At 37.7% G+C, this 18,060-nt stretch overlaps 3 protein-coding genes across 10 annotated transcripts in view; 1 reads left to right on the top strand and 2 right to left on the bottom strand.

Annotated features, from left to right (window-relative positions):
* mfsd8l1 (major facilitator superfamily domain containing 8-like 1) overlaps window positions 1-9,460 on the bottom strand; it is a 12,170-nt gene extending 2,710 nt beyond the window's left edge. For both annotated transcript variants that reach the window (XM_005730332.1, XM_005730333.1), the window contains exons 1-10: window positions 9,029-9,460; window positions 4,947-5,132; window positions 4,703-4,765; window positions 3,409-3,528; window positions 3,219-3,298; window positions 2,775-3,105; window positions 2,400-2,473; window positions 2,023-2,236; window positions 1,628-1,750; window positions 1,327-1,457 (exon numbers count right to left, since the gene is read on the bottom strand). In XM_005730332.1, the coding sequence (XP_005730389.1) occupies window positions 1,327-1,457; window positions 1,628-1,750; window positions 2,023-2,236; window positions 2,400-2,473; window positions 2,775-3,105; window positions 3,219-3,298; window positions 3,409-3,528; window positions 4,703-4,765; window positions 4,947-5,132; window positions 9,029-9,104 (1,398 nt within the window). In that variant the 5' untranslated portion in view covers window positions 9,105-9,460. The remainder of the gene's footprint in view (window positions 1-1,326; window positions 1,458-1,627; window positions 1,751-2,022; window positions 2,237-2,399; window positions 2,474-2,774; window positions 3,106-3,218; window positions 3,299-3,408; window positions 3,529-4,702; window positions 4,766-4,946; window positions 5,133-9,028) is intronic.
* Window positions 9,461-10,902: 1,442 nt separating this feature from the next.
* On the bottom strand, window positions 10,903-14,284 carry polr2h (RNA polymerase II, I and III subunit H). Of its 5 annotated transcripts, none has more exons than XM_005730325.1 (6): window positions 14,224-14,284; window positions 12,664-12,756; window positions 12,247-12,330; window positions 11,697-11,790; window positions 11,448-11,531; window positions 10,903-11,225 (listed from the first exon to the last, which is right to left on the bottom strand). In XM_005730325.1, the coding sequence occupies exons 2-6, from the start codon at window positions 12,734-12,736 to the stop codon at window positions 11,108-11,110; spliced, it is 453 nt and encodes a 150-aa protein (XP_005730382.1). In that variant the 5' UTR covers window positions 12,737-12,756; window positions 14,224-14,284; the 3' UTR covers window positions 10,903-11,107. The 5 variants fall into 5 exon arrangements, with proteins under 5 accessions (XP_005730382.1, XP_005730384.1, XP_005730385.1 ...); XM_005730327.1 differs by lacking the exon at window positions 14,224-14,284 and adding an exon at window positions 14,111-14,161; XM_005730328.1 differs by lacking the exon at window positions 14,224-14,284 and adding an exon at window positions 13,866-13,884.
* Window positions 14,216-18,060, top strand: part of armc9 (armadillo repeat containing 9) — a 26,086-nt gene continuing 22,241 nt past the window's right edge. For all 3 annotated transcript variants that reach the window (XM_005730331.2, XM_005730330.2, XM_005730329.2), the window contains exons 1-5: window positions 14,216-14,298; window positions 14,502-14,627; window positions 15,006-15,176; window positions 17,036-17,191; window positions 17,307-17,399. In XM_005730331.2, the coding sequence (XP_005730388.1) occupies window positions 14,224-14,298; window positions 14,502-14,627; window positions 15,006-15,176; window positions 17,036-17,191; window positions 17,307-17,399 (621 nt within the window). In that variant the 5' untranslated portion in view covers window positions 14,216-14,223. The remainder of the gene's footprint in view (window positions 14,299-14,501; window positions 14,628-15,005; window positions 15,177-17,035; window positions 17,192-17,306; window positions 17,400-18,060) is intronic.

The following is an 18,060-nucleotide window of genomic DNA, read 5'->3' as shown; positions in this document are numbered from 1 at the left end:
ACAGTGGGAAGGAAAAACTCCCTTTTAACAGGAAGAAACCTCCAGCAGAACCAGGCTCAGGGAGGTGCTGAGACCGGTTGGGATAAGAGAAGGAAGACAGGATAGAAGACATGCTGTGGAGGAGAGCCAGAGATTAATCACAAGTATGATTTAATGCACAGAGGTTGATTAACACATAGTGAGTGAGAAAGGTGACAGAAGAAGAAATACTCAATGCATCATGGGAATCCCCCAGCAGCATATTGCAGCATAACTAAGGGAGGGTTCAGGGTCACCTGATCCAGCCCTAAATATATTCTTTATCAAAAAGGAAAGTTTGAAGCCTAATCTTAAAAGTAGAGATAGTGTCTGTGTCCTGAATTGGACACAGACACGTCTGGAGTTTTACAGACGTGATTTGAAGCGGGAATGTTTCATTCGGGTTCATTTGGTAGTATCTGTAAAAGTTTAAATATTTTTAAGAACTGAACATTTGATGCTGTGATAACTGAGAATGTGTCAGAATGTGATACATCGGATGTGTCAGGGAGGTAGAGCTCCACGTTTTTTGTTGTTTTTTTTACAGAGAAAATAATGAAAGAAAGGTCTGTGAAGAACTGATGGAGTCAATTTGGTTGTTTTTGCCTTGTTTTGTCTTGTTTGCTTCTAAATATTTGGGTTTCATAACAAGTGAGCCTGTACTTCATTAAAAGGATATTGTTGTGCTTGCTTGTTAGCTAATCCAGTTGCTGCTGGCTAGACATGTCAACATGCATCTCCTTTTCTTAACTTAAAACCTATTTTTAGGTTTTTAATATGTTCTAAACAGATACTCACTGATGAGAAACATCACTTTTTGACATAAAACAGAAATGCACATTTGCACACTTTGTCAGTCCCAATTTTAGAAACTGGTTTCTTTTATACACATTAGTGCAAGAACAAAGGTTTGAGTAAAAAGAGAATGTGGTGATTAATCATTATGTTCTCAAGTAGGTAGCAATATTCATTCCTAACAAATGAAAAGTAGAAGTATTTAGGCAAAATAAAGCAATACAAAAGCACAAATGTGTATTATGTATTATTTTTATTATTTTTATTTGTAATATTTTATGTAGGAAAAGAAGAGAAGTACATAACCTAAATCTAGCCAAATGTACTATTTACACTGTATAAAGAAAATTTCAAAAGCAAAAATACTGCAAATGAGTTTTCATGTTTTCATCATTTTATTTTTTCAGGTTATGCCATCGATATAAATATGATTCCTCTCAGCCAACAAAGGTCCGTTTACACTTAACCTCTGGCAGGATGCCTTATGGTTTTGTCATTGTAATTGTTGCTTACCGTTAGCAGGACCAGCAGTACAGTCATCATCCCCATCATGACATACATGTTCTCGGTAAGGCCTCCAGCCCATAGTGGGCCCAGAATGGTGGCCAGACCCCCCACTGAACGACGTATTCCCTGACTGAAACCTGTAAAATGCCCCACACAGCACAAAACACATCAAAGGGCTTACTTCTATGGTTATTATAAGGCCTTAAAATGTGCAGTCAGTTTCACTGATATACAAATTTTTTCCCTCGAAACGACCCCAGAACCCTGTCATGCCTTTGCTTGTCCAGTAGATGGTGCAGTTTCTCACCTTGTGTTTTCTCAGCTGTAATTTTGGAAAACAGAGAAACCTGCGCAACAGACACAAACGGCAAACCCAAAATCTGCAGAAATACCCCAATGATGAACTCTGTCAGCTGCCATGCAAAGCCACCTAGAGAAAACACAAAACGCCAAAGGAAGGAAAAAGGTGAATAATATATATGACACATTTCGAAGATGGATTTCAGGAAAGCTTTTTTAAGGATTAAATATTACATATGTCTAAAAAGAAAGCATTACTTTGACTGTGTCTCAGTGAGAGATCAAGGACCTAGTTCTATATGTGAAAATGCTCCATCCAGATGAACAGCATTCATGAGAGTTAGATGCTAAAGCAAAAAAAAAAAACAATCAAAAAAATTATAATTTCAAGTTGAGTCTAACCTAGCGGCTTAGCCAAGAAGATGAGGCACCAGATACAGGAGATGTTGCACATGCACAGACCAATGGCGAGGATCACCCGTTCCGTCACATGGCGGCTCAGCCAGCGCACAAACAGGAAGCCGGCAATCACCACTACACCACCAAGAAAGTACATCACGCTGTTCTCCAGCTCCCCAAAGCTGAAATATTTCTGCGTCAGAGGGGTCACCATGGTCTGAGGACACAGCCCGTTAAATCCTTTAGTCTCATTATGTTTGTTGGCAAGATAAAACTTAGTTTGTATGCTCTCACAGGGTTTAAAATGATTTTTAAAAAAAATCAAGAAATGATATACTGAAAACAGATCATTTAATTTGTATGAGAGTTTCAATCTGCACCTCCAGGGCTGTCTGATTGAAAAAGGTGACAAACTGGGCAGCCAGCAGCACAATCACCTCTTCTCTCAGGAACTCTGATACAAAGAAACCGAAACATGTAGACAAAACATGAAAACACTGGAAAGAGACATTGGTCAACAGCAAAGTCAGAAAGAAAGGGGACAAAAATCTATTTCATAACCAGGAAGTTCAGAAACAACAACAACAAACAAACTGTGCTACTTCACTTGTAAGAGATATATTTTGCACATTCCAAGGCTCATAAAACTAAGACGCTTTGTAGCAAGAAGGCAATGCAATCTGTTTAAGAAGAGGATAGAAGAAGAGATGAACAAACAGGCAAGGCACCCAGCAATAATCATGTGAATCACTGACCTCGAGATATGCTGAAATTCTTAAAGACACCTGAAGACTCTGCTGGTGAAACAGGAGAATGAGGTGAAGGATTCGGATTCAGCGTAGTGTTCCTGGGTGGACTGGAAGCCACGACGGAGCCGTAGGACCCCATCAGCTCCTGAGACACTATTAGGGGCTTTCCCTCTTCATCGCTCTCTTCTACGTCTTCCACAAGGCTTTTCTCATTCTCTTCCTCTTGGTTCTTTCGCATCATACTATCCCTGGCTTTCCTCTTCTCAACGGGTGGTAGGTCCACAGTCAGGAAAACAACCACGAATTGAAGGAGAATCCACAGCAGACACATAAACAGCTGCAAGGGATGGATGAACAGGATCACTGCTCTCCACAGATGGCCGCAAAGAAATGCATGAAAAATGTAAAACACCTTATTATAAATGCATACTGACATGTTATAAATCTTACCCCGGGTGCAGTGTATTTATTGATTACAAAAGGACCCAGGTGGAAATCACACAACCTCAGAAAGATGTTAAATGCTGGACCTGTGTTAAACAAAGGATACTACATGAACATTATCCACCTAAAACCATTAAGATTTATAATGACTAAGCAATCTTTAATATTTGTCGCAAGAAAGCAAACAAGCACTGACCAATCACAAGTCCAGCCTGCCGACATGCCATGAAAGCAGCAAATACAGTGGCACGGTCCTCTGGGGCCGTGCTTCTGGTTAAGAAGCCAAAGATGGACGAGCTAACGCCTGCACCGATGCCTGGGAAACAAACAAACCAACTAAAAACCAAAAACATCAACTTTGGCTTCTCTTTTCCAGGTAAAACTGTTTTTTGTAAAGTGGGAAAAAAGATAAGATATCATGTTTCACTAACAGTCAAGTGACAGGAGTGATTTAGAAACAACAAAGAAAAACACGTGTTTTTTATTTAAGATGGCATTCAGTTATCCTAAATGGTCACAGATGGCATATTGTGTTAACAGCTGCAAGTTTTAAATGTTAAAAGCATAATTAATTGGAAAAAATTTTTTTTGTTTTTTTCACTTATGTTGGGACAGGTGAAATGTATTTGGCTTATTGAGTAATCAGAACTTTGGGTGTTTCAGCCTCAAACTGGCCAAGAAAATAATTTTTTGAAGGCTTTGAGGAACTGCAAGAAATGAAGATAAAACAGCAAAAAACGATAAAGCAGACAACAAGTTTCTACTCTGACAAACAGACACCTTACACGTCTTCATCTTATCTTAACAGCTCTATTAAGTGACTCCCACGAATGTCTTGGTGATGTTAAGTGAGGGATTTGTATGGGATAAAGGAATGCTATCACTTTTTGCAGTACAAGCCGTACCATTGAATGTTCATTTATTGGAGCCACATGGAGCCAATTTCCTCCAACAATGGAACAATGACCCAAAACACAGCTCCAAATAAGAACTGTGAACATGAACTATTTAGACAAGAAGGAAACAGTTGGCATTCTTGAAATTTCTCCAGATCACCCCAACAAAGTGACAGCAGTTATGCAACTATTATGTCCAACCTCGACAAAGTCTTAACAATGTCTCATATCCAGTTCATAACACACTCAGTTGCTGCAAACTCAGCAGTATATTTCACCAAACATACCTTAAGACTCAATTTAAAGTAGCTTGTAAACCGATCGCAGGTTGAACTTTGAAACACTATTAGTGACCTACAAGTTAAGGATTTATGAGTGTCAATGGAAACTATCACAAAGGCAGGGACTATATTTTGCAGTAAATAATGTATCCCAGTATTTTCTAATCACTGAAGTACTTTCAGTCTGAAACTTTTATAATCAAGTTTTTTAAACTGTTCTAAACTAAGATGCTTTTCAGTATGACTAACATATTTGTAGTCATTAAATCCACAAAATGATTCTCAGTTCTACGTTTACTTATTATAGACTCACCTGCTACCAGTCTGCTTGACAGCAGAAGCCACTTTGAGTATCCCATCAAGTACATAAAATTACCTGTAAAAAAAGATAAAAAGTAAATATGGAATCGACTTAAACAATTGTCATAAGATTTGAATAAAAAAAATATGTTTGGTTTCTTGTACAAAAGAAGTACCCAGTATAACTGTGGTTCAAACGTGAATCCTATTTGAAGGATTGCTGACTGTTAGAAAATATGCAAGGCCTGTGGACTCACCAACTATCTCAAAGATGTTGGCAAACAATATGATCTTCTTTGTTGATCGGGTTCTGTCGGACCAGTGGCCAAACAGTGGTCCAGACAGTAGGCCACTCAGACTGAATGCTGACAGGACCAATCCCAGAAAGTAAGGTGCTGCATCCAGAGTCTGCAAGAAACGCCATATTGTGGGCAAAATTACAGCTGTGGATAGAGAAGAGAGGGGAAATGTGTTTTTTATTTTACTATTAAGAAATCATACATATTCGATTCATCACAGTCTGAAAACTAAAAGACAAAAGATGGATACAGCACGCTGTTATTGCTTACAGCTTTATTTATCACACAGGCAAAGGATAATGCTGACCAAATGTAATCCAGAATTCAATTACTGGGTCAGATGGCACACAATAAAGCACGCTCTCTGAGAATTCCAGAGAAAATTACTACTCAAATTTTTGTCGTTCAGGGATATGGCCCTGACAGACAACTGTGTGTGGAAGTGACAAAACTAAAAGCTCCAAAACTGAATGTTTCTTTTTCATAAACTTTAGGAATTTATCATTTATTTGTATATTTATATATTGCTCATTAGGAAAGAGCAAAACCTCTGTATCTGTAGATAATTCAATAATCTCTCTTTTTCATTGACCTTGTCTATAAACAGCCTCTATAGAGCACCACAGTGGAGTCAAATAAACAAGATTTGATTGAAGTACAGACTTAATTTAGTTCAAGGTATTAAAAAACCCCCACTGAATTAACTTTTTAACAATTACAGCCAATTTATGTACCTAATGTACCATTTTTAGATGCAAAAAGGTAAATAGAAACTGATTGACTGATAAGCAGTTTCACGGCCAGGTAAGGCCTGTACCCTCGTTACATCAGGACAAACTAAGCTGATAAAATAAAAATCTGGTTCATTCTTTAAAAGAATGAATGAATTGATTAGCTCAAAAAACACCAAAAAGGCCTGAAAGACCACAGAAGGGGAGGTAGGTCGGTGTTTGTTAAAGTCTACAATCAAGAGACACTTTCTGATTGTTAATACAAATACAAAAGGTACAACAAACCAGTGGTTATGTTCAAAAACGAGAAGGTCAGATTAGATTTTACCAGAAAACATTTAAAGGGGCCTACACATTTCTGAAAAAAATGTCTTCTAACTTGTAATAGAATCATGGGAAGAAAAAAGATGGAGAAGGAGAGAAAGAGCTCAAGGTCCAAAGCATATGACATTATCTGTAAATCATGGTGGAGGCAATATTATAGCATGTGGAACTAGGTCAGTCGTGCTTACTGATGATGTGACTGCTGATAGAAGTAGCAGTAGCACATTCAGCAAAATGTCGCAAAACTGATTGGACAGCGGCTGACAGTGCAAATGGATAGTGAAACAAAGCATACTGCAATACCAAACCAAGAGCTTCTGAAGGGAAAGAAATGCCATATTCCTCAGTGGCCAAGTCAGTCATCTGATCTCACCCCAACAGAGCATGGTTGTACAAAACTGGAGGTAGAAAGATCCACAACAAGGCCTGTCAGAGCATCTTGAGGAAGGAAACACAGCGTTTTGTGATGTCTATGGTTTCTACACTCCAGGAAGCATTTTCATTCAAATATATGTATGATTACGTGATGTTAAAAATAATGTTTCTCTTCTCAATTAATCATTAGCCTTTGAAAACAGATGACTAAACATGGCTGTAATTCTTAAAAGGTTAATGAATTATTTTGGTAAAACCCTTGTATGCACTTCAGTCACATCATGAATGTTTGATTTAAAATCCACTACAGTGGAGCAGAGATCAAAAACGTATTGACCTAATTGTGTAAAGCGATTTGCTTGATGCACAATGCTTTATAGCTGATACCTGGTTGGCTGGTTGGTTTTCCAGGCTCTTCACAACTACTCATCCGGTTAGTTAGCGGCATTCTTTGCTCACATTGGTGTAGTTGCTTTAATTATCTGTCCCAAATTTGACAATTATTTACTCTACATGGCAGTTATTTCACATCAGCTATGCGTTAATTCACCCTTTTTGCAAGAGTTTAGTTAAGTTCATTGACTTTGATTTGTGGTTGCCACATTGCTCCTAACCTGTTCTTACAGTATGTATACACGTCTTAAAGGCGGACATTTTTAAACACATTTGGATTATGCAATGGTTTCACAAGGCACACCTGCATTCATGTCTGTTGTCAGTTGTTCTTTTGACTGTATTTTTAAAGTGACTGTGACCGAGTTGTGATAATGGCTTAAGCAATGTTTGCATAAAGACAGTGATGTCCAACCAGTTAAATTCAGTTTGATTTTTCTTTATATAGCACGAAATTTAAAAAACAAAACAGTCAACTCAATACACTTTATATTGCAGTAATAATACATAATGGAAAACCCTTAAAATCAGGTGACCCTGTATGAGCAAGCATAAAAACTTCCTTTTAACAAGAAGATTTCTCCAGAAGCATCAGCCTTAGGGAGGGGTGGCAAGGTGCCGAGACCAGTTGGGGGTGAGGGGAAGAAGACGTGCAGTTGAATATACAGTGTCAAACTGTAGTGTAGATGACCCTATTTTACATTTCTCACTCTTAAATAAACACAGGTGGGTTGTACTGGAAATCTGCACTCTTAGATCTAAAACATTAATTCAACTACAAGTAAAACCACTCATGTTAAAAGATTAACCAACTATGTTTTAAGTACTGTTCAGTTTCCTGTGATCAAGCAAACCTAGCTAGTGTTTCCCTTGAAAATTTGAAGTCCAAGTGTAAAATAACTGCTTAAAATTTTAGGTTAACTTAACCTTGTAACTCTTTGGGAGTTGCCCAATATTGTTGCAAAGTAAAACAAAAATCTTTTCTACCTGAGATTTTCCTTTAATCACTAATTTCCTTGTTTGTTTTCACTGTCACGTGGGGTGCTATCAAGCGCTCCAATCATGCTGGACTGAGTCACTTATATACATTTGGGTCACAGGTCCTTCCACGCTTAGCCTGGTTGTACTCAATGGTTCTGTGCTATGGTCTTATCAGGTGAAACACAGTTATTATTTCCACAGGAACAGTTTTCTTACACATTTTGCTAAGTCCTGTGCTTTGTTGGAGATTGTTCAAGTAGTTCAATTTTTAGGAACTAACTCATCAATGGAGGCTGACACACGTTGATCTTACTCACAGATCAGCCTGGGGTTCTCTCATTACTGCGCACACAAGGGAACATAAATGTACGGTGATGCAATGATATCGCAATATTTTTACACCACATAAAGATTTACACTGGTATTATCGCCTTACCTTTGAGTTTGCCCAATTCTACCTCAATCTTGCATCTGTGGATGCTGAATTTCCTATTTTCTGATTTACACTCGTCACCAGCAAATAGTGAAAACAATTTGCTGTTACAGAATCATAAAATTGAAACAAACCTTAAATTTGTACTTAATTTCACTTCATTTAAAGCTCACAATTGTATTGATTGAAGCCTGGATTTCTAATCTATTCTTTTACAGTTTTCTGTGTGTGTCTTTATAACCGGTTAAGCTTATGGTACTTATAATGCAGTGTGTAACACAGAACAGATTTTTTTGTTTGTTAAATGCCAATGCGGTAAATAAACACAATGTAACATATTATTATTATCATCATCTCCACCTCTTATAATAATTAGATTTTTATATATTCTATGCAATACATATACATCTTATATATTGGGATACTTATAAACATTTATGTTATCACAAATGCGCTTTAAATGCACTGTAGAGATGACCATTGAAAATGATTATGTGAAATGAATTATTTCCGATGTTTTTTCTTTTTAATGTTTATTATATTTGCATATTGTTAAATAGACTATAGTAAACATGATATGAAGGGGATATGGATATATATAAAATAAAGAAATGACCTATTTTTAAAATTCTTTTTTACTTTTTATACTCATGCGCCATTGCACCGGTGTTGTGCCACAGCGTTATAATTAAAACAGTCCATTTTGTCCACTTAAAATATCTTTATAGAACAGTTTTGTTGTACTTGTTACAATTTCTTTGTCATTGTCATCTACCCATGTTTACCCCAATAACAAGTCTTACCATATTCCACGCCGCTGAGAAGAAAAATAAGTCCAATGGTGATATATGTCAGCTTCTTTTCCCGTCTGCTATCCATTACGCCTCACTGCTGAATTCTTCTCTCTGTAAGACTTTAAACATACATGTCCCTTCTCGTCTCCCTACCAAACACAGCCGACATAATCCCGAGAGCAGTGCTTCCAATTACAGAGAACAGCTGCAGAATGCTTCAAGAGCACACTGTTCCCACTACCTGAACAGCGTTTGCAAGGCTAATATCACTTATCACTACGCGTTATCTCATATCGTATGGAAAACTCGTGTTTTCACGACGAAAACACGAGTCCAGTCCATGCATATATAAAATGTCTTTAATTAAACCAGCCGGGTAAATGCTCCGTAATGATTGATGCTAGCCGTAGCTTACTAAACACTCGCCCTCAAACTGCCAAAAGCGAGGCAGAGGGGAAACAACCAATCACAGCAGCGCGCAGTTTAAAGCCATCCTACACAACTTCCGGTTGCCCGCACATTGACAGTCGCAACCGCTGAAACTTCAACTGCTTTCATAGATTGAATAATATACGCACACATTAGAGTATAAGGTTTTTTTTCTTCTTCTTTCTGTTGCAAGACCATTTAACAAGATACACGATGGTAGTGCTGTGCGATACTGCAAATTTTGGTATCGATCTGATACAAAGAACTGCACTTCTTGCTTATACGTGCTTTATTAGACAAGCGTCACTATTGCAAAAAATGAAACCTTTTGAACCCCTTGGACTGAATCTGGATATTCGCTAATGAGTGTGGATTCAATCATGCTGATTAATGCAGTTTAGGAGTAGCAGAGGGCATAGGCAGGGTGAAGTGGGTGGAGATGAGTGTCAGGGGTGATTTGTGACAGGAGGTTAGCAGCAAGGGTGAAAAAGAAGGTTTATAAGACGAGAGTGAGACCTGCTATGATGTATAATTTGGACAGTAAGACTAAACTAAAAACCCTAAACCTGGAGCTGGAAATACTAAAATTTTCATAGGAAGTGGACAAGCTAGAAAATGAGTGTATCAGAGGGAGTGCTCACGTCAAGTGTTTTGGAGATAAAGTTGGAGAGACAAGGGATGATGATGAGGAATAGTGGATTTGTTGGACAAAGGATGTTGAAAATGGAGATACCAAGCAGGAGGAAAAGCGGAAGACCTCAGAGAAGTTACATCGTTCCTTTATTGCATCACTAAACTCTAGTCTGAGTCAGACAAAAATGTTCCCCATCTTGTGACTTCCATTAGAAGAAAAACCCGCTTTCCATACAAAAAGCTGCCTGTGTACACTTGATTAAATTTTCTGTCTCTCGTGTGTTCACATTTTAGTTTGTTGGCATGTAGAACATTTCCCATCACACTGTGAAGTCCCACACATGAGGTAGGATTACCTCATGTGTGTTGCTAAATCTTCCTTTTAGGGAGAGATTTAATCTTTGGGCATTAATCATGTGTGTTGCTGCTTTTACACATGCTTAAGGTTTTGCTCTGTGGTTGTGGATCCCTTGTTGCCTCATGTGCAGAGTCAGAATGACATCAGCTAACATGCATTGTTGCTGTTGTGAGTAGGCTGAGGATAAATGGCCCATTTGGGGTCTGCAGGAGGAATAAATGGAGCCAAAAACTGCAAACAGATTTATTGGAACTGTAATTACAAACCTGAAAGTTCACTGTTCTGAACTACTTTATTCAATTAGCACTGTTTCTTTATAGAACCATCTTCCATCCTAATTATAGCAGCACACATGATGCCTGTGTAATAATGTTAGACTCACCCTTCTTGCAGAGTACAAGGATAATTAAATGTTTGTTTGAGAGCAGTTGCTAAGATATAAGGAAGAATAAACATGCCAATGTGTATAAAAGAAGTCTTTATTTACAGTTTGTCTGCAGGTGGAGTCGGTAGCAGTTCTTATGTGCCACAGTGTTTAGTCTTTAGTCCATCCTGATGGAGGAATGAGAATCATCAAAATAAAAAAGTTTCCGACAGCCTCCTTGTAGATGCTCCATATAAATTTAAGGTTGACTGGTGAACCATGGGTGGGTGACCACAGGTTTGTTTTAGAAGGCCAGCTTCTTCATGAGCAGGTAGACCCTAGAGTCCACTTCAAAGCCGTGAAGATTGTTGGCATCTCCCTGTAGCCTCATGAGGAGGCCTCCATAAGACACATAAGCAGAGCTGAAACAAGAAAAACACACAAGAAATTGGAATAGCACAAACCAACGGCAGAGTCTGGAAAAGTTATCACACAGGCAGATTCAAATGTGATCTCATTTCCATAAATAGTTTCACAGAAAGGTCATCTTCTCTGTTAGAAACACAGTTTTGTTCCAGCGGATTATTAATTTCAGTAAATATATGACATATAGTCATTTTGAGAAAACTAAGCACTTCACTTACAGACGTGTGGCAGCTTCTGTTGAAGTTTCATCGCCTTCAATCTTGTAAACTTTCCCATACATCACATAATCAAACTGGTCTGCTCTGGAAATTTAAACAAAGTGGAATGAGTGTGAAAGTCATTTTGTAAATTAAAAGCGTAAGAAGTATTAACCATGTTATTATTGTTAAATATGCCAATAAAACAGCAATTTTCTTTTTGCTAAAGTTCCACAAATTACAACTTTAAATTGGAAGCAGCTGTCTTACCTAGACGGTCTGTCATCCTGAGGATTGTACTCTCCATCGTCTGGTGTTCCATCTTCATATAACGTGCTGGCAATTACCAGTCTAAACTTGTCACCTTAATGAAAGAGATATATTACAACAAACTAGCTTTATCATATTGTGCATTTGGACACTTTGGGTTACAGATACAATTCTGACACATGGTTCTTCAAGGCTTTTTACTCATAGAGCTGGGTTCCTTTGGGTTGAGTAAATGTTATTATACAGCTATTACACGACTCACCTGCACGTGAACAAGTCAAATATTGAGGGAGTTAGGGGATACATTAACGAGCAATCATGTTTTTTTTATGTATTACAGTATAATCTTTACTTTTGAAGAGTGCCAGTTTATTCTGATAAAATATTCTAAATAGCTGACATAGTCATTTGCTATAATTATGCTGTATATAGCACCGGTTTACACCATTGTATTTGATACATATTAACTAACAAATGACTTCCAATTTAAAACAAAACAAAACAAAAACACAAAGACACACAGGGACAAAAAAAGAATTTTTTTTCTTACCAAGATCAACAGGATAGATCTGAATGTTCACATCCAAGATGAGGTCCATCTTGAACGATTCACTTTCACAATGCAGACGAGATACTGCAGATTAACAGTTGAAGAGTTTCTATTAGATAATTTATTGTTTGTTTGTTTGTTTTTTTTAATTAAATGGTCAACGAAGATCAACAATAACTAAAATAATGCCTCTTGTTGATAATCAAAGTTAGACTGGTTCATGATTGGCCAGAAGTTGTGCGTTTGGATACTTGAAAGGTTTAATACTTAATATCAGATCCCTTTCACTAAGAAGAACTGCACTTGGGTTATAAATTCAACTTTATCTATATCGAGATCAAATTAGAGATCAAACAAGCAATTATCTCTTGGTTGGTGTTATAATTTCACTTTTTTTAATGATAATATTTCACACACCTCTGTCAAACTTCTTGCCATCTGGATCGATATCTTTTACATCAAAAATATCCTCAAAAAGAATTCCAGCCATCTCTCTCCGAGTCTGTCAGTCTGTAAAAATAAGGGAAAATAAAGACAAAAACACAAAATGAAGCCACTTTTATTAGACTGAAACCATTACTGAAACTTAAAACACACCCTGCCAGTACAAGAAACACACTTCACTGAAATTCACAGAAACTTGTGTTTGCTTGTCTTATTGTTTCCCCCCGTCTATTCTGTGCACAACTGCAGCTGAAAAATCTTAACCACTAATCATACATTAATGAAACAACTGTGTATCACAACGTAAAAAAAAACTTCAAACCTTAATAATTCGTGCATTTGTTTTTGACCATTTAACAGTAATCTAACACCCGTTGTTGCCGAATCAGTTAGCGAAAGTATTAAGGTCTTGGCAAAGCTTTTTCAACTTTAGCATCTCTCATTCATGCTAATTGCTAGCCTTAGCATATTGGCCAAACGATTCCAAAAACGTACCTCAAGTTTTGATATTATACTGTAAGTTCAATGGCGTCGCGCTCACTTGGGTTTTCACTCTGCGACTGGGAGTATTTAATTTTTCGCTAGATGTCTTAGTTAGTCAAAATTTCATTCATTATGATCCCAAACAGACTGTACCGCGCAGGAACAATGTGCTCAACCTTTGACATAGAAAGTGCTTCCGGTTTGAAATACGGAAAGAAAGAATATAAACGTAAATATATAACACAATTAGATAAAGACAAATAGACGAATTTTTTCAGCCACAGACAAAAAAAAAACGTATAATAAAAAAAAAAACCTGCCTATCTGCTCTTTCTCTACGTTAATATTCGAAACAAATATATAGGTTTTCCAGCTAGTTTAAAAAATAAATGGTCTCATGAGATACCTTATTGTTGCTATAAAGTTAAAAAGAGCAAAAGAAAATCACAATAATCTGCAAAGAATACGTAAGAACCAAATAGCATCCTCTCGTCAATGTTTACGACATTTGCCTCTACTTTCCAGTCTATTCGGTTGCTAGGTGTTTTTTAGCGTCCTGTCTGTGTACTGTTGCTAGCTAATGGCTATCTAACTAATATAAGTTGCAACTGAAGACCACAAATCCTCACAAAAATGGACGGTTCTACGCGTGAGCGCCTCGGAAGAGTCAATGAAATGTATTCACCAAGTACCTGATATACGAACGAGGTAATGATGTTAATGCGCTCTCTTTATGTCGCATAACGTTAATTGATGAGCTAGCTTATTAGCTAGCTTGTGACATCTTGACGCTGTCTCTGATGTCTTACTGTGATGAAAATAATTCCCTTTTAAGGCAAATGTTCTTGAATTTTAGATTATAAAGTAAAATCGCCATCAGTTGTATCTTTGTTGATGTTTTTCTCTCTCTGTGTGTGTGTGTGTTAGTTGCTCAAACCATTGTGCTGTCCAATTCAAACAGACCGCAAAATACTAACTCGGAGCGAAAACGTTATTGAATGAAAGTGGGACTCTTTGCTGCCGGATATTTTAAAGCTTTTCGGTACTCACATGAGTTCCAAGGAGGCAGCCAATATGGGGGACATCTCGGCAAATGAAACCGATCTTCTTGGGATGATTAAGGAGGTAGCACGTTTCTTCTGTAAACTGCCATATGCAAATCGCAGTGAGCATTAATAGAAATGAAGTAATCGCAATGCACAACTTTCATATATAGCGTTTCTACAATAAATTATGCATAGATGATTGAAAGCATACTTACATTCTGCTCTGATTGAGGTGGTATGTCACGTGTGTTTGTTTGTATTTTTTTGTTCGTTTCTTTGTAGTACCTCAAATTTGAAGAATTTGAAGAAACTCTTCACAGTTTTGAGAAGGAGTGCAAAAGCAAAGGCAGACTCCTCTCAAAGCCTCGAGGGAATACTCTCAAAGACTCAAAGACACGTGTCATTCAGGTACATTTTGATTTTTCATGGAGGAGTGATGGTAAAAAGTGCAAAAGCTAATCAAAGACTATTTGATTAGCCACCCAGTGCGCCCCAGGGTGGCTGTGGCTACAATGTAGCTTGCCATCACCAGTGTGTGAATGGGTGGATGACTGGATATGTAAAGCGCTTTGGGGTCCTTAGGGACTAGTAAAGCGCTATATAAATACAGGCCATTTACCATTTACCATTTTAGAAAATGCTAATTAACATGTAAATATTGCAACCTCAAAGTAAAGTTCAAATTGATGTATTTGTCTGTATCAATTGTAAAGATCTGTAATAGTCATGTACATTGAGACTCAATTATTACTGTGTGATAAACCACAAAAAATGTGACTTTTGTAGAAAGACCTTCTCAGCTCATTTGATGATGGAGACCACAGGGTGTTCTTTGAACTGTGGACAGAGAATATTCCCCACAGAGTTAAAGACACTGATGCTGAGGCCCAGGGACTGGAGTTCTACCTTTACATCCACTTTACAATCTACCCACTGAGGAGGCACCCTGTAGGACATGTATGTATTTACATGTGTATTTACAAGTGTATGTGTCTGTTAATACTTATGTCATTATGTGCTATTTTTCATATGTCCACTAAGCTGCGCCAGAGTCTTATTTTCGCCCTTCTGTGGCAACAATTTTGTGAGTCAATTGGAGTTTGAGTTCATTTATTTATACAGATTTGTAAAAAACCTTATGCTTCTTTTAGCAAAACATGCAATCATAATTGAAGATGTATTGCGTCTTCTTAAGTGACCCCTTAAGCCAGGGGTGTCCAAACTTTTTTCACTGAGGGCCACATACATAAAAATATAGGAGGGGCTGGGCCACTTACTAGAAATTAGGTATATAACCTTAACTTTAGTGTATTAAAGTTAGAAAAATCACTTAAAAGTGGTCGAATGTGTTATATTGTTGAATATAATTAAAGACAAAACTGCCTTCATCACAGCTTTCCATAAATGGATCTTTATTGATTTATTCAGAAAAAGCTTTGGTAGCTCATTCTCAGAACAGCAGCCTCAGATTTCTTCTTAGACAGAAGATTTACAGTCCAGAGAAAAAACAATAAAGGGGAAAATGGGACAGGTACATTTCAAGTTTATTATTTAAGTTATTAGGCTTAGCAAAACATCTATTAACGTCCGTTTGAAACGATGGACGATGGACTGGACTTAATAACAGGAGTCCATATAATTTTAGTAAATTATTCTGGTGAGTATCAGCTGCGCTGGGTATGTAAATCGGGCCATCCAGCTGCAGTGCTGATCGTACGCCACTCCTGGCAAAAATCCAGACAAATGTCACTTGATCAAGGAGCAGATCTGCATCAGATGAGATCAGCTGACTACGTCTGCGTGCGCTGTGCATATAAAGAAAGTGGTGCGCAAAAGCAGGGTAGTGACATAAATGATGCGCATTATTGATATTTGAAGCATGTGTACCTGCACATGCATGATTATTAACACACGGGTACTGTGGAATATATTTTTACTCACCTAAAGCGCTCGTGCTCTCGTCCACTCCCCGCAAAAAAATTAGCAGCTGTGCGGTGTCTGTGGCATCGGTGTAAAAATCAAAAGCACAGCTTTATCAGACAGTTGCAGTTTAATGTTGGCTGACGAGTCTTCAATTTGTCGCACAACTGTATTTCTGGACATGCTGACGTTGTTGAAGTTCTGCACTTTTTCCGGGTAGGCCTACATTATTTCGGTGACTTTAACGAGGCCGTGTTTTATGAGGTCTCCATCTGAAAAAGGCTTGCCATGTCTTGCGATGAGTTGGGCGACCTCATAGCTGGCTATTGGAGCCTTTTCCTGGACAATTTGAGCACGAAAAAAATACTGTTGCTGACCCTGCAGCATAGCTACCATTTGCTTTAATTTCTGCTCTCGCTCAGCACCAGTGTAAGATGCATAGGCCTGATGTTTGGTTTCATAATGACGTCGTACATTATACTCTTTCATAACTGCCAGTTTCAGTGCAGATCAAACAGACAGACTTCCCCTTGAATTCTTTGAAGAAATATTCACTCTCCCACCGTGTCTGAAATTTTCTGCACTCACTTTCTACCTTTTGCTTCTTTGGTTCTGCCATGTTTAGTAACTTGGGGATAAGTTTTTCTGTGATTTGCCTTTTTGGTGGAGCAACTGCCTTGATCAACAGCAGCTCCCCCTGGTGTTAAAACTAAGAAGTGCAATACACTCAAGAAGTGCGGGCCATATTCTATTCTATTTATAAAATTACTTGCGGGCCAATCAAAAATGGACCGAGTTTGGACACCCCAGCCTTAAGCTTACCTGATTTAGTTATTTATTTTTTTTAAATTTTGTTCATGAATTGTTTTTGATTGACATCTCAAATCTACCTCAAGGACCGTGCTGAGTTTGAAGAGAGGGTTTCCTTCTTCAGGCAGTACCTGGAAACTCGAGGAGGAGCTCTGAGCCAGACCACAGAGTTTCTGCCTTACTACGCTTTGCCTTTTGTTCCCAACCCCACTGTCCACCCTTCTTTCAAAGAACTGTTCCAGGTATTACACTTATAGAATATTACCTTGCTTTTAACCATCTAGTACAGTTACTAAGTCACACTGTGAGAATGAACATCACCATACTTCATATTTAACTTCTGTTTCATGTTTTTAGGATTCCTGGATGCCAAAATTGAGAGATAAGCTGGAGCAGTTCCTGTCAGTGATACTTAAGCCATCTAACAGCCCAAGGCTGATGACTTTATATGTATCCTTCTACTGTGCCTCACTAATGAGCCGTTGCTGGGAAAACCATCAGAGTACAGATGTACAAATGGATTTGTCTGTCTTGTTTTGATTTCAGTGAGATGGCATTAGCGACAAATCTGAAACTAATAGAAAATTAACAAAATTCATATTTTCATTTATTGCACAAAACCATGTGACAGGTAAACGGTTGTCAAGTAAAACGTAACTTTTGTCAATTAAATTCTCAATTCCAGCTTTTTACATTAACAGATTACTAGGTTAGGTAGTTTAACAGCCTTCAGTGAAACTTATAAAACTTAGCAAACAGTAAAAATCTAGCAATTTCGTTGAAGGCAAGGTATGATGTGTAGAAAATAAACCCACTGAGGAGCAAAAAAACTTGCCTTCTTTAGCTGGACTGCACATTTAAATGTAGAATACATATATGTTCTGTAGGTGAATAAGGAATTCTTTAACAACCAGTCTCTTGTAACATGTTTGATCATGTGACAACCTGAGAGACGTACCACGAAGAGAGATTGACGGGATAGTGAGTTATGTTGAATTAAAAGTCAGTTTCGATTAAAAAATATTCTGGAATTGCCAAAATTTTACTTACTTACTACTTACTGTAAAGTTCCAGTAATTCAACCTGTGAACTTTTTTGAGAGCACAGTCGG

Source organism: Pundamilia nyererei, unplaced genomic scaffold (genome assembly GCF_000239375.1).
Source record: "Pundamilia nyererei isolate P.nyererei 1_Seehausen unplaced genomic scaffold, PunNye1.0 scaffold00036, whole genome shotgun sequence".
In the NCBI taxonomy this organism is placed as follows: domain Eukaryota; kingdom Metazoa; phylum Chordata; class Actinopteri; order Cichliformes; family Cichlidae; genus Pundamilia; species Pundamilia nyererei.
The sequence above is the reverse complement of the archived record's forward strand: the minus strand, read 5'-3'. Positions and strand labels throughout refer to the sequence as shown.